Below are 15,093 nucleotides of genomic sequence, written 5' to 3' on the forward strand. Positions count from 1 at the left end.
CCTGAAAAAAAGGTAGGGGGGATTTAGTTAGGGCTGGGAGGTGGGTTAGATAGGGGAAGGGAGGGAAAGGTGGGGGGATTGAAAAAAAAGTTCCCTCCAAGGCCGCTTCTATTTCGGAGTGGCCTTGGATGGAACGGGAAAAGCCATCGGGGCTCCCCTTGAGCTCGGCGCGCGCAAGGGGCACAAGTGTGCACCCTCTTGCGCGCGCCGACCCCGGATTTTATAACATGCGTGCGGCTGCGCACGCATGTTATAAAATCGGGCGTAGATTTGTTTGCGCCGGGTTGCGCGAACAAATCTATGCCCGTGCGCAGGTTTTAAGATCTGCCCCTCTGTTTCTGGTGAAGATGGCAAGCATGTTGTCCATTGATCTTAAGAAGGAAATAGGATCCAAGAGCTGGTGTTTTATCAGGCTGCTGCAGGTCTTCCAGTGTCAGACGGAATCTGCTTCTATCCCAGTCCATGGCCTTTTAAGGGATATCCAGCTGAGGATGTGGCAGACCTACCTGTCTTGCATACCCATGATGCACAAAATTAACTTGAAGTACAGTGTCTAAGTCTGTCCTGGTTTTGGAGTAGTTCAGCTTCTACAGTACTCCAGCATAATAGTTTTAAAATATGCAAAATGCTCCAGGGTGCACTCTAACATGTCTCCTGGGAAGGCCCAGAAATTCCTGGATTCATTTTAGTAAAAGGTTTTCAAGGGACAGAGCTCTGCGTGAGTATTGTGAACCACCAAGTTTTCATCATACAGTACCCACACAAGTGTGTGCAGAAACTTAAACCTCTGGTGAACACAAAGTGAGTTCCAGTATACTATGGCAGATACAGAGGAATGCAATAAAAACCTAATCTGATCCACTTATGAGGCCTTTGACACTGTGACCAGAAGTTCAGCAGTATCTTTTGGAGCCTGGATGCTCACCTGGCTTCGGGCGAGCGGGCTCTGGGAGGACATCCACAATTACCTGGCTAATCAAGGAATATAAATCCAATCTGCAGTCACTGCCAATTATGTGTGAACAGCCTTTTACCAAAGGAGACCCTTCCACCATTTCCAGTGGCAACATATCCCACCTTCTTATATGCAGCATCTCCCTGCTCGAAGCCCAAGCCTGGAAGCAAACTTTTTATGCCCCTAATACCCACTTTCCAGCTTCCTCCAGTGGGGGAAAGAGTCCTATCTTTCTTGCCAAAATGGGGTGCTTCATAAATGACAAGTGGGTCCTCAGAATTGTAGATATGGCTACTGTTTGCAATTCTCATGCCCTTCCCATAACCAACAGGCATTGGGCTCCCGTTATGATCCTACATAATCAGCTCAGCTACTGCTAGAGGTGACATCCTTTCTACATCAGAAGACCATAGTATCTGTCCCTCATCACGAGTGAGACATAGGTTCTACTTTTGGTAGAATTCCCCCCACCCCCCCAAAAAAAGGTATGGATTAAGGCATATCTGGGATTTGTGGAACATGAACAAATTATTAGTTCGGGAAGAATTCAAGATAAATTTGTTACAGATGATTTTGCAGTTCATTCAGTCAAATTGGCAGTGCTCTGGACCTGAAAGATGCAAATGCTTGCATTCCCATTCATCCTATCCTTTGACGATTCCTTAGGTTTGTGGTGGAGGGCATGCAGTATCAGTACAAGTTGCTCCAGCTTGGCCTCTTGGATGTCTCAAGTGTGTTCATGACGTGCTTGGTGTTGTAGTGGAATAGCTTTGAAAACAGGAGTCTGTGTCCCCATACCTGGATGATTGATTCATGACAGGTTCCTTCTGAGGAGATGTTCTTGAGTCCCTTTGCACAATAATTCAGCTTCTTCAGTCACTAATTTAGCCTTCCAAAGTCCAACTTGATAATACCATATCAGAGGATCCAGTTCATAGGGACATGTATCGAATCACTTCAGAAGAAAGCCTTCCTGTTGACAGGGTGATGACTATGATGGGCCTTGCGAGGTATATGCTACGAAGGGACAATAATTTAGCAAGGGGTCGCCCTTACTGTCAAGCATCTCTGCTTACAAGCTCTGTCAAGTCATGGTGACCTCAGTGGTCCATTCATAGTGCCACTTCTATTGAACACATTTGCAAAGCTGCTACTTTCTTGTCTATTCATGCCTTCACATCCCGCTGTTGTTTGCACAACAGTATATCTCGAGGAGAGAGTACCTTTGGACAAGCAATGTTGTGCTACCTATTCATTCAGTTGCCCACTCTCCATAGGGTAATGTTTAGGTTGTCAGTTAATTGCTCAACAAGATGACCCTCAGTTTGAGACTCCCCTCTGGTTATGACTGATTTAATTCTGCTTGTCTGAGAGAGGAAGTATGGATGTAAATAAAAAGGAGTATTGATATGTTAAATCATTGTCTGATATGTTAGCAATGGGAGGAGAATGAAGACACCGCTATAATTCAGTAAAAAAAAAAAAGAGCGAGCAGAAGGGACAGGATATACTCTAAAAGAATGAAGGGAATGGGGAAGTATGATACAAACATTCACTTATGTAGCAGGTTTTGATAAAAGTTCCAGAAGGAAGCATTTTTCTTAGAATGAAAAGTTGAAGGACAAAGGGCCATCATATGAAATTGAAAGAAAGGAAACATAAAGATAATGTGAGAGAAGACTTTTTCACTGAGAGGATGACGGACACCCAGATCAGACCTCCAATGACCAAAGCAATGGCAGTATTCATGGCATGGATGTGAAGGGATCTTAGGGAGAAAAATAACTGATCAAATAAGATCTGTAACAGCACAGTAGGCAGGCACAAAGGGCAGATTGGTCCTGACATCTGTTTATTTTAAAGACAGATTGTTTTCTTGGACATAGGTTCATAGCATATATAAGGATCATTTATTTTACCAATGCAAATTACAGAAAAGTGACAAAGTAAACAGAAAAATTAAAATGTGGATAAAGTATGAAGAAAGAAGTGAAGTTTTAAAAGAAAATGAAATTATGCATTTGCCATTTTCATCACCCCTTTGTTGTATTAACTTTCTTACAACTGTGCAGGTGTGAAATCTCATTGTTTCCCTTATTTACATAATTAGCATGTGCTTCATTTGGTTTTGAGTTACAGGTTTTCTGGCAAGAGCTTGTAGATGAGAAAGAGTCTTAAGTGTCACATAGGAGTCCATAAAACTGAGTATGGGAGAATGGTGGTGCCGTATACTGTCGTGTGAAGGGGAGAGGGAAGCTGAGCAGCTCATTTGTCATTTTTATACCTTTTTGTGTTCGAGATGACTGAGGGGAAAGTTCTAAAGAAAAAGCAATACAATTTGTCTTAAAAGCAGAACAGGCAGATAGAGAGCCATCAAAAAAGATATAATTGCGATGGAGAAGGTACAGAGAAGGGCTACCAAAATGATAAGGGGAATGGAACAACTCTCCTATGAGGAAAGACTAAAGAGGTTAGGACTTTCAGCTTGGAGAAGAGACGACTGAGGGGGGATATGATAGAGGTGTTTAAAATCATGAGAGGTCTAGAACAGGTAGATGTGAATCGGTTATTTACTCTTTCGGATAGTAGAAAGACTAGGGGGCACTCCATGAAGTTAGCATGGGGCACATTTAAAACTAATCGGAGAAAGTTCTTTTTTACTCAACGCACAATTAGACTCTGGAATTTGTTGCCGGAGGATGTGGTTAGTGCAGTTAATATAGCTGTGTTTAAAAAAGGATTGGATAAGTTCTTGGAGGAGAAGTCCATTACCTGCTATTAAGTTCACTTAGAGAATAGCCACTGCCATTAGCAATGGTTACATGGAATAGACTTAGTGTTTGGGTACTTGCCAGGTAAATGTAGCCTGGATTGGCCACTGTTGGAAACAGGATGCTGGGCTTGATGGACCCTTGGTCTGACCCAGTATGGCATTTTCTTATGTTCTTATGTTAACTTTCTGAAGAAAGAGCATATCTCTTTATACGTCTGTCATGTTACAAGCTCATAAAAGCTGAGGGATCGGGTTTTGATAGCATGCATGACTAAGAGTTGCACACATTTTAAGTGTGCACAGAACCTGCCTGATTTCAAACATACATGCACAAGATCAGGTTGCTGTGTGACTAATTATACATGCAGAGCCACCCAGATATGTCACGTATGTACGTAACAGTTTGAAAATGTAGGCTGTTTGCGTAAACCTTTAAAATACCCCTCTTCTTCTCTTGTAATGCTCCCTATATGTGTGGATAATTTTGTAATTCAATGATGCACATATTTTTAGGCTGCTCAAAATTTACACGGACTCAAGCTGTTTGTTTAACTCCTTATTTTTTGTGCCTAAGCTCTGGCTAAGCTTTTGAAGACTTTACCCCTGAGAGACTTGGCACGTTGATCTGGTGATTCAGTGGGTGATGAAGGCTGAGGACAAATGACCTTAAGCTTCTAGATGATAATTAGCATAAATTCTCTATTCTTAGCAAAAACATTTCTCATAAAACTGATGCTAACCCTTACTTTAATTCAGTACCTAATTGACTAGATCCTTTATTTTTCCCTATTGACTGTTATCCTATTTTACTTTGATAAATAAAAATTTTGATATGACTTAAGTATTGATGTGTTTCATGTTTTTCCTCACAAGCAAAATACCCTGTGTCAGTGTCATGTTAAAGTCTTTAACTGAAGAATTAAGTTGGGTTCAATATTTATATAAATTGAACATTTATCACAAATATATAAACTTGAATTGACAGTTTCTTTCAGTGTCAAAAGTTAAGGAAGCTTTCTTTTCTTTAGGACACAGACATGCACTATGAACAAACGGATACATCTGCCATGGCTCGAACATCAAATCTTAATGAAGAACTTGGTCAGGTAGATAACCTTTCTTGTTTCTATTAATAGTGAAAGAAAGGTAAGCAGTATAGTGTTAGTACTGGCATTGACATTAGCTTTATCAGAACAAAAGAGATGTAAAATTGTTTAGTTTTAAGGGCTCCCCTCCCCAACATTCATACAGGGTAATTCTGAAAAGAAAATGTAAATGTAACATACTGGCACAATTTCAAAAGCCCATTTATCCATATTAAGTGCACTTAATGGTAAAATAAATAGTACGTATTGTAGTTATGTTACATACATATCTTTTTCCTGCTGACCATTCCTCTCCCTGTGCATTTGATCATCTTTCTGACTCTTGCCATCACCTTATCCATCTATTTGACCTCCTCGAGAACATCAGATATGGTCACCCCCAGATCCCACTCTGGATTGGCTCCATCTGGTTTATATCTACTTAAAAGTGTGGTTTCTTGAATATATAAATTTCATCCCCAAATATACTGTACCACTCCCTTGTAATTTTGTAGTCCAAATGCCTGAACCCAAAATATTTTAGCATTAAATCTGAAATGACAGAACGTACACTGTTCCTCAAGCTTTGCTAGATCTCTCCTCATGTTTTCCACATCTTCCTGGATTTCTTCCCTGTTACAAGTTTTGATATCGACAAACTTTTCCTGATGGGCCTTCTGTAATATCACTTACCAAAATATTGAAAGAATTAGTCTGAGGACTGATTCCTATGGCATACTACTAGTAACACCCCTCTCATCAGAATGACTGCCATTTACCATTATCCTTTGCTGCCTCCCAGTCAACCAATTTCTAACCCAGATAGTCAATCTAGGATCCATACCAAGGGCACTCAGTTTAAGTATAAATCACTTATGTGGATCCCATGTCAAAGGCCTCACTGAAATCCAAATACATTACATCTAACAGTCTCCTCTGATCCAACTTTGTGGTTACCTGGTTGAAGAAATTGATCAGATTCATCTGATAAGACCTACCTCTGGTAAAACCATTCTGCCTTGGATCTTGTAATCCATTGGATTCCAGAAGCTGCACTATTTGTTTTTTCAGTGATTCCATGGATTTCCCTGCCACTGAGGTCAGACTAACTGGCCTGTATTTCCCAGCCTCCTCTTTACTTCCATGTTTGTGCAGAGGAACCAAAATCACCCAACTGCAGTCCTCCAGAACTACTCCTGATTCTAAAGTAACACTTTATCTACTTCTAATTTAGCTAGCATTTCATGAACACAGTCTTCTGAAAATTGTTTGCCACATTTGTAATCTGAACTCAGACTACGCTGGCAAGGGTATCCCTTACAATCCCTGCCCTCCCTGTCAAGAACTTTCCTACAATCTAAGATGATACATTTTAAATGGGTGCGCATGTGCACACATTCGTCAGCCCGCACCCAAGGATGCAGCCGTTTTATAAAATAGCCTGACCACGTGCACATGTGCACATGTGCATGCAATTTTAAGTGGACGAGTGCCTATGCATGCAAATGCTGCTTCTACCACATAAGTGGGGGGATTTTAATAGATATGTGCACAGACATCATTATCAGTTTTCCCAGTTCGTTACCAGTTAGCCCAGGTAAGGGATAGGACTTCCAAACCCCCCCCCCCCCCCCCCCCCGAGTTTAATAGCCTCCCATCTACCCTGTTAGCCCTGACCTTTATAATCCCGCGGATTTATCTAGAGGTTTTTTTTTTGGTTTTTTTTTTACAACTTACATATCATCCATAGCAGAAGTAAAGTTACGTGGCAGGGGACGCTGGCGTGCGCCCGTGCGCGGAAGTACTTACATACTGATCTCAATGTGAAATCCTGGAATGCCCATGTCCTACCCAGACCATACCCACGCCCCAACCCTTTTTCTGGTACTTTTCATTTGTGCACATAGCGGCTGTACTCGGGTGGCTTTTAAAATGCACTCAACGCAAGCCAGCCCGACTTGCACCCAGTTTCGGTACTTTCCAGTCTTTTAAAATTCACTTTTAAGGATTCAATGTGAAGTTTTGGAGTTCACCTTGATCACATCTTACAATGGAATCTCCCATCACAAAAGTAGTATTGGTCTCCTTTACAGAATATATCTGCACCACATTCACCAGCATCTCAACTACTTTGCCAAATTCAATCTTGCCACCATGATCTCTGCACTAATAATTAGCGGCATAGAATATTGTAACCCCCTTTTCCACGTCATCTCACAATATAATCTCAAATGCTTCCAACTGTTACAAAGTACAGTTGCAAGAATTCTAATAGGGGCCAAAGCAACTGAACACATAACACTAATCCTAAGACAATTGCACAGGTTCCCTGGTGAATACTGGGTACACTTCAAAACTCTGTTTTGTCTTCAGATTTATAAACAACTCAGCCATGGATTATCTAACCCAACTTCTGCTATCATACATTGGGCCTGGAGCTAGAGCATGCTCAGGGTCACCCCTAGACACCAGGGATTCTTTCTTTAGGTAAGGGGGGAGTCTGGGCCCCCCCCCCCCAGACCATCGGTGTATATTTCCTATTAAGGGGGAGGAGGCACCACTAGATGCCAGGGATTATGTTGTATTTTTTTGGGTGAGGGGAGTTTGAATAAGAGAGGAGACTTTAGTTAGAGTGGGGGTAAATATGAACAAAAGGGGAGGTTTAGGAAGAGGGTGGGGTATTGTCATGTGACTCTAAAGTATGTTTAAAAAAAAAAAAAAGTTACCTATGGGCCACCTGGACAGGCTGTGGGGGGAGGGGATACCTAGGGTTTTGCAAGACTCTCAAGGGGATTTCAGAGCATTGCACGGTGGATTTTTAGGCCTTTGGACCCTTTATAACAAAGGTGTCCGTGTGCAAAATGGGCCATGTTCATTTTTCTCATGGGATTTCCTCAATAAAAAATAATGCATCTATAATGCTGTGATCATTTTTCCAGGGAGGGGCAAAATATTGCAGAAACACCCCTGCCATGATATTTCACCCCTCCCATGGTAAAATATGATAGCTTTAGAAATCTCCCTTTAAATTTGTTAAAATGGGGTAGTACCCCAAGGAGTCGTCAGCTGGATTGGAAAAACTAGTGACAGTAGAAGAGCAATGGGCAAAACTAAAAGCAGATATTGTAAAAGCGTGGGCCTGAATTGCACAAATGTAAAGGGCCCGTGGCAGGAAATCCCTCACAGTGCCCTCAGATAACATCAAAAGCCCTGGCCTTAAGGCTCGTTCTCCCTCCAATGCTGTAGGCAAGTTTAGGGGTGCAGGGATCTGTCTGCTACAGAACACTTTCCAGTTGCTCTCCCACCTTACTCCACAACCCTAAGTCAGGAAAAGACAGCATGTATTCTCCTCAGAAGCAAACTTTTATTTGTCAGATTTGGAATGGTTTAGCATTTACAAAATAACAATTCTTGTCTCTAACTTCCTGGCCACTAAGCACCAGTTTTCCCCCAAAGAAAGTTTGGTATCATAGGTGGTAACATGCCTGCTTAATATAATAATACTTGTGGCTAACTTACTTACCCCTGATCCCAACTTCAGGTGATATCTCTCTATTTTATCTCTGAAGGCAGACTCTGAAGGTCTGGAGAAGGTGAGCAGGAGAGAGGCTTGCTTCCTGGGCTTGGTACTGGCAGAGCAGATAGATAGTCCTGGAAAGAGACTTGATTCTGGCTCTGGTACTTGCTGGGCTGTCTGGGTTTGCTTTCGCCCCTCAGCGTCCCAGACTCCGTGTCACTCTCTGTACCTGAACAGGGTATCTCCTCTTTCTGGTCTCCTGCCCCGGTCTCTTGGCCACACCTAGTCTTCTCCCTCCTCGATAGCAGGACTGCTGGTATGCTTCAGGTTCTCCTTTCTTTCAGGGGTCCCTTCTCTGGTTTCAGGGTTTTTTTTCAGGATTCCCCGTCAGGGTTCGCTTCCCCAGGGGGTCATTCACTTTTTTGGGTCTCACTCCCTTCTTCTTTGCCCCTCTGCCTTATACTTTCCATCTGATAAATATGCATAAGCTCATGCATAATCACATGGTGGGTGAAGGGTCTTTTGCTGCATTGCAGGTCATTTTCCCCTTCCCTATTCCCTCAGGGGGTTCTGCCATGTTGCAGGTCTTTTTCCCTCTCCCCATTTCTTCGGGGGGAGAACTGCCACATCTGTATGCCAAGCTGTGTGTCAGAGTGTTTCCATCTGCCTCAGACTGCCCCCTCTCTTCCAAGGGTGGGGGTCTTTGTGACCTCTGGACTCTGCTTTGGCTCATCCATGACTCCTGCTTATGAGCTTAAGTTGTTGCATTGTTTCTGTCTTCTTTATATTTGCCCAGGAACTGACAAACAGGCACATCTTGATAAAGTATCTTTTAGTGTATTATGGCAAAGTCTCTTTTTCCACTGAGACAGTGCTGTTTTGCTAGGGGCATAGGTTCTTTCTCTTGCTGTAACAGTGACTGGAGCCTGTCAGCAACTGTCCTGTACATTTCTTGGCTATTATGATTCATATATGGTGATTCAGTGGTAAAATATGAGATATCTCCCTACAGTCCTCGCCTCGGCAACAGGTCTCCTACAGCCTTGTAGTGTGAGTTGGCTCAGCGTTCCCTGCCAGAATTCCCAAGTTCCTGTCTTCAGTTCCTGGTCATCATATTTATCTTCAGTTCCAGTGGTCTTTGTCTTCAGGTCCTTTTCTGTTCTTGTGGTCAGCCCTTCAGTGCTCCATGTCTCCTTGCCTGCCTGCCTGTGCTGCTCCATGTCTCCCTGCCCTGCCTATCCATTCTGCCTTTCCTCAGACGGATACTAGGTTCTGTTCTCGGCTCATCCTCTGGACACCCTTGAGTGCCACCTGCTACTGACCACTGCCTGTTACTGAACATCCTTGAACGCCTCCTTCCTTGACAGAGTCTGCTTTTGATTTCTCCTACATTTCTCAACCTCTATGGATCTTCTGTTTGTTGGCAGAGGTCCCCAACTAAGACCTGTTGACCCGGGCACCCAAGGGCTCAACCTAAGCGGAATGTCGGCTGATTTCAGCGAAGTTCCAGTTAGGCCTCTGCCTCATCCAACTCTGCCAGTTGACAATGGGGACCTGTAGGGCACCACCTTGCAGGTTCCGTCAACTCACCTTCTGTCCAAGGGTCCACGCCCACAACATGGGCTAAATTTAAAGTAGATAAAGCAATGGGGCTGGATAGGTACATCTAAGGGTTTTAAGGAAACTTGGAGAAGTTCTGGGAGCTCTGCTGGATGACTTTTTCAGTGCTTCTTTAGAGTCGAGAATAAGAATGGCAGGGACTCCGGCTCTTGGCTCCAGAGCTCAGAGCCAGCTCTAAAATCTAGAGCTGGAGTGGAGCTGAAATCAGACTGAGCAGGGCTCTGGATAAGTTGGAGCTGAGGTTCTGAAGCTTCTACACTCTGTGATACCTTAAAATAGTGAAAGTTTACTGAAAGTAGCAAATTGCAGAATATAATTCATTTCATAAGAATAAAAATGTCAAACCTCATTTCTACTATTTGGAAAAGAACATCTTTACTAACGTAATATTATAGTTTCCTTCTTTTTCTTGGTTCTAGAGTTGCTTATATAATCTCACTCTGAATCCCTAAGCATGTGTGGAGATTGGGAGGAAATTAGGTGATGAGTGACAAAAAAAAAAATGGAGGTGAATCTTTGTTTAGGAACTTTGTTTTAGTTGTTTTAGTGTGCAAGTAATGTCATTGAGATGTACTTTCTGTGCCAGTTAAATGTTTAAAAGATAAATATTTCACTTTCCCAACCCTATTCATTATGCCATAGTTGTTGACTTGTTATGCAAATAAAACAATTCAGTTTTAATAAACAGCTTTTAAGTATCTTTTTTTCACTCAAATGCATAATTGCCTTGGGATATTTATTATCCAGTAGCATCAGGTAAAAAAATGTTAAGTTTATTACAGTACCATAATTGTATTTATTTTTACATTTTTCACTGTCTCTCCAGAGCTGGAGCCTGGTAAAAAGCAATTAGTGCTGGTGTAGCAGTTTGGAGCTGGAGCAGGGGGTTGTAGAGCAGTCTGGAGCTGGAGCTTAGGGTCACTCTCGACTCAGCCTGGAGCTGGAGCTTAGACTGTTGGAGCCACTCTGGTGCTGGAGCTGGCAACCCTGGAGCATTGCCAGGAGTAGTTCCAGGAGACTGGAGACAGATAGATGTGCTTCCTTTTCACAAAAGTAGAAGTAAGGAGGAAGCTGGGACCTATAGGCTGGTTAGCCTTTGAAATGCTTCCATATAGGCGACTTATTAAAAAAAACAAAAACAAAAAAAAACTTGAGTGCCTGTGATGTGGGCCTTAAAGTGACTGACTGGATTAGATACTGATTAAGTGGAAAGTGACAGAGTAGTGTTCAATGGAGCTCCCTCCGAGGAAAGGGGTGTAACTAGTGGTGTGTCATAGGGATCAGTTCTTTTTAATATTTTCATAAGCCTTAATGTGGAAGCAAGGTCAGGTTAGGTTTGTCTTTTTGTGAATTATACCAAAATCTGCAACAGGGTAGATAGCCAAGAAGGTGGAAAACATGAGGAAGGATCTAATAAAGCTTGAGGAATGATCTAGATTCTGGCAGCTAAGATTTAATGCTAAAAAAAAAAAAAGCGTAGCCATGCATTTCAGCTTCAAACTTCCAAAGGAGTGGGGGCAAAGTTTTAATAAGCGTGAAACAAGAGCAAGATCTGAGCATGATTGTATCTGATAATCTCAAGGGCGCCAAACAGGCGATGGCCAAGGCCAGAAAGTTGCTTGGCTGCATACGGAGAGGATTGGTCAGCAGAAAAAAAGGAGGCTTTGTTGTCCTTGTATAAGTCCCTGATGAGATCTCATTTGGAATACTCTGCACAGTTCTGGAGACCGCATCATCAAAAGGATATAAACTGGATGAAGTTGGTTCAGAGGGTGGGTATTTAAATGAGCAGTGAGTTCCGCTTTTGAAAGATCTATACATATATACCCTAGATGAAAGTCAAGATAGGGGAGATATGATAGATACATGTAAATATCTCAGAGATATCCATGTAGGGGATTTTTTGAGTATTGGAGTGTTGAGCACTTTTTTTTTTTTTTAGGACCTATTTCTTTATAGAAAGGGTGGTGAATGCATGGAATAGCCTCCCAGTGGAGGTGTTAGAGATAAGGACCGTATTTGAATTCAAGAGATTATAGGGAACCATTGAGGGAGTGGTAGAAATTGTGGAACTGAACACTTGTGTAGATGGGCAGACTCTCTGGTTTTGTTTTGTTTTTTTGCCATCATATTTTTGTTTTTATGTAGCTGTTTATCTGTAGCCGCCAGGAAACTGAAAAATATGATGAAAGAGTTAGTGGATGGCATTAGATGAAGATATTGACATAACAGACAACTCAGAGATCTGGTAGAAAAAGGATAACTACTGGAACATGGTGATACCAGGGTATAAAATATATCTAATGACAGAGCAGATAGAAGCCGTGGTGGTGTGGCACTGTATATCAAGGATTCCATGGAAACTGCACTCGAGAATCTTTATTTATAGAAATGCCATGCATAATGGGGAGGAGAATAGTACTGGGATTTACTAACATGCACCCAACCAGAATGGTGAAGCAGTTTGTGAAATGTTAACAGATTAAACTACTAAGCATGAAAATGCAATAATAATGGGAGATTTCAGTTACCTCAATGTTGATGGGTGATTGACTCATCAGGACATGTTACGGAGTTTAAGTTTCTAAATACTATAAAAAAAAAAATGCTTCATGGAACAAGTGATCCCAGAACAAACAAAAGGAGGGACTATTTTATATCTAATTCTCACTGAAATGCAGAATCTACTACTACTACCACTACCACTTATTTTTAAAACACTGGCAGATATACATACGAAGTGCTATACAGATAAGATCTGGTGCAAGAGGTAACAGTGATAGAGCCACTTGGCAACAGTGATTATAGTGCTATCAAATTTGAGAGTCTATGGAGGAAAAATAAAATGTAACTAATGCACTAACATATAGCTTTAAAAAGGGAGACTATGATAAGATGAGGAAAATAGATAGAAGACTAAAAGAACCAGTTACAAGTCTGCATGGGAACTGTTTAAAAAACACCATTTTGGAATCCCAGATAAAATGTATTTCCACATATTAAGAAAGGTCAAACTAAGAATAAGCATCTGCCTGCATTGCTAAATGGTACTATGAAAGTGGTTGTCAAAGCCAAAAAGGCATCTTTTAAACAATGGAAAGCAGGGCCTAATGGAGAAAAATAGGAAGGCACATAAGCACTGCCAAATTAGATGTAAAATATTAATAAAGCAGGCCTAATGAGAATTTGAGGAGGTACTTGCCAAAGAGGCAGAAGTTAATAATAAAAATCTTTTTAAGTACGTTAAAAACAAGAAACCTGCAAGGGAGTCATTTCCATTAGATGATTGGGGAATGAAAGAAGCACTTAGAGAAGATAAGGCCTTAGCATAAAAACCAAATAGATTCTTCATTTCATTCTTTAATGTGGAGGCTATTGGGGAGATATCAGCAGAGATGTGATTCGGCCAAACCTTTCGGTTCAGCCTTCGTTATGTCCGCCGCGGGAAATTTAGTTTCCCGCGGTTCAGGCTGATTTTCTTTTTCAATTGTCCTGAACCGAAAACCCCACCCCCCCACCCCAACCCTTCAAATTTAATTAATTGCAACCCCCCACCCTAAAGAACCCCGCCCAAGATTTATCGAAAGTCCCTGGTGGCCCAGCGGGGTCCCGGGAGTGATCTCTCGGGCCGTCAGCTGCCAGTAAACAAAATGGCGTTGGTGACCCTTTGCCCTTACCATGTGACAGGGGCTATCGGTGCCATTGGCCAGCCTCTGTCACATGGTAGAATCAATGGTTGGCTGGCACCATCTTAAAAAAATGGCGTGGATGCAAAATGGCCCACATTTGGGCTATCCATTGCTCCTACCATGTGACAGAGGCTGGCCAATGGCACCGATAGCCCGTCACATGGTAAGGGCAAAGGGTCACGACACCATTTTGTTTACTGGCAGCCAACAGCCCGAGAGGGGGAGATAGCTCTCAAGACCCCGCTGAACCACCAGGGACTTTCGGTAAATCTTGGGGGGGGGGTTCAGGAGGGTGGGGGTTGCAATTAATTAAATTTGAAGGGTGGGTTTGGGGGGTTTTTTTCATGTGCGCTTTCTCCCCCCCAAAAAATAAGAAAACCACACAAAATTTTGTGGGTTTCCCTATCATTTCGGCCCTCGAAAACGCAACGAAATAGGAAATATCGTCTATAGTTCCTATTTCGTCGCAATCAAATGCACATCCCTAAATATCAGTGCCTGAACTGCTTTTTTTTGTTGATGACTCTAGGAACTAAATCAAATCGGTGTGAATCTAGAAGAGGTGCTAGAGCAAATTGACAAACTAAACAGTAGCAAATCACCAGCACGTGATAGTGTAGACCCCAGAGTTGTAAAAGAACTCAAATATGAAATTGCAGATCTGCTACTGATAATCTATAACTTATCATTCAAATCTGCCTCTGTACCTCAGGACTGGAGGGTAGCAAATGTATCACTAGTTTTCAAAATGGACTCTAGAAGGGGACTTGAATGATTACAGACCAGTGAGCCTGACATCTGCACTCGGTTAAATGGTGGAATCTACTAAGAGTACAATTGCTGGTCATATAGATAAAGATGGCTTAATGTGGAATGGCTAGCATGGATTAGCAGAGAATATCATAATGCTTCAGTATAGATGTATAGTGCAATTGCACCTTGAGTATTGTGAGCAGTTTTGGTCACCCCAGATCAAAAAAGACATAGCAGAATTAGAAAAGGTACAGAGAAGGGCAACAAAAAAAACCAAACAAAAACTGGATGGATCAGCTCCCTTATGCAGAAAGCCTCAATAAATTAGTGCTCTTCAGTTTGGAGAAGAGACAGTTGAGAGGTGATAGAGCATTATATAATTCTGAGCGGGATGCAACAGTTAAATAGGGAATAGTTATTTATCCCTTCAAATAGTACTTTAACCTAACAGCAGATTTAAATCAAATTTGAGAGAGTATTTTTTTTCACTCAACGCATAAACAAGCTGTGGAATTTGTTGCCTAAGGGTGCAGCATAATGGAGTTAAGTAAAGGTTAAATAAAGCCAGAGAGAAAGAGCAAAACCTTGGGGCTCAGGTGCGTCAGTGAAGTCAAAAAGATAAATCTGATCTTCTTTTTTTATCTCTTGTTTGTAAAGTTAGTTGTTTTAAAATTTTGTTTTATAACTTTTAATCTTTATTA

The 15,093-nt window shown here is 41.9% G+C and overlaps 1 protein-coding gene across 4 annotated transcripts in view; it reads left to right on the top strand.

Annotated features, from left to right (window-relative positions):
* ATP8A1 (ATPase phospholipid transporting 8A1) overlaps nucleotides 1-15,093 on the top strand; it is a 559,403-nt gene that overhangs the window by 164,669 nt on the left and 379,641 nt on the right. For all 4 annotated transcript variants that reach the window (XM_029588616.1, XM_029588605.1, XM_029588632.1 and 1 more), the window contains exon 13: nucleotides 4,757-4,834. In XM_029588616.1, the coding sequence (XP_029444476.1) occupies nucleotides 4,757-4,834 (78 nt within the window). The remainder of the gene's footprint in view (nucleotides 1-4,756; nucleotides 4,835-15,093) is intronic.

The sequence above is a fragment of the Rhinatrema bivittatum genome, chromosome 1, assembly GCF_901001135.1.
Source record: "Rhinatrema bivittatum chromosome 1, aRhiBiv1.1, whole genome shotgun sequence".
NCBI classification, from domain to species: domain Eukaryota; kingdom Metazoa; phylum Chordata; class Amphibia; order Gymnophiona; family Rhinatrematidae; genus Rhinatrema; species Rhinatrema bivittatum.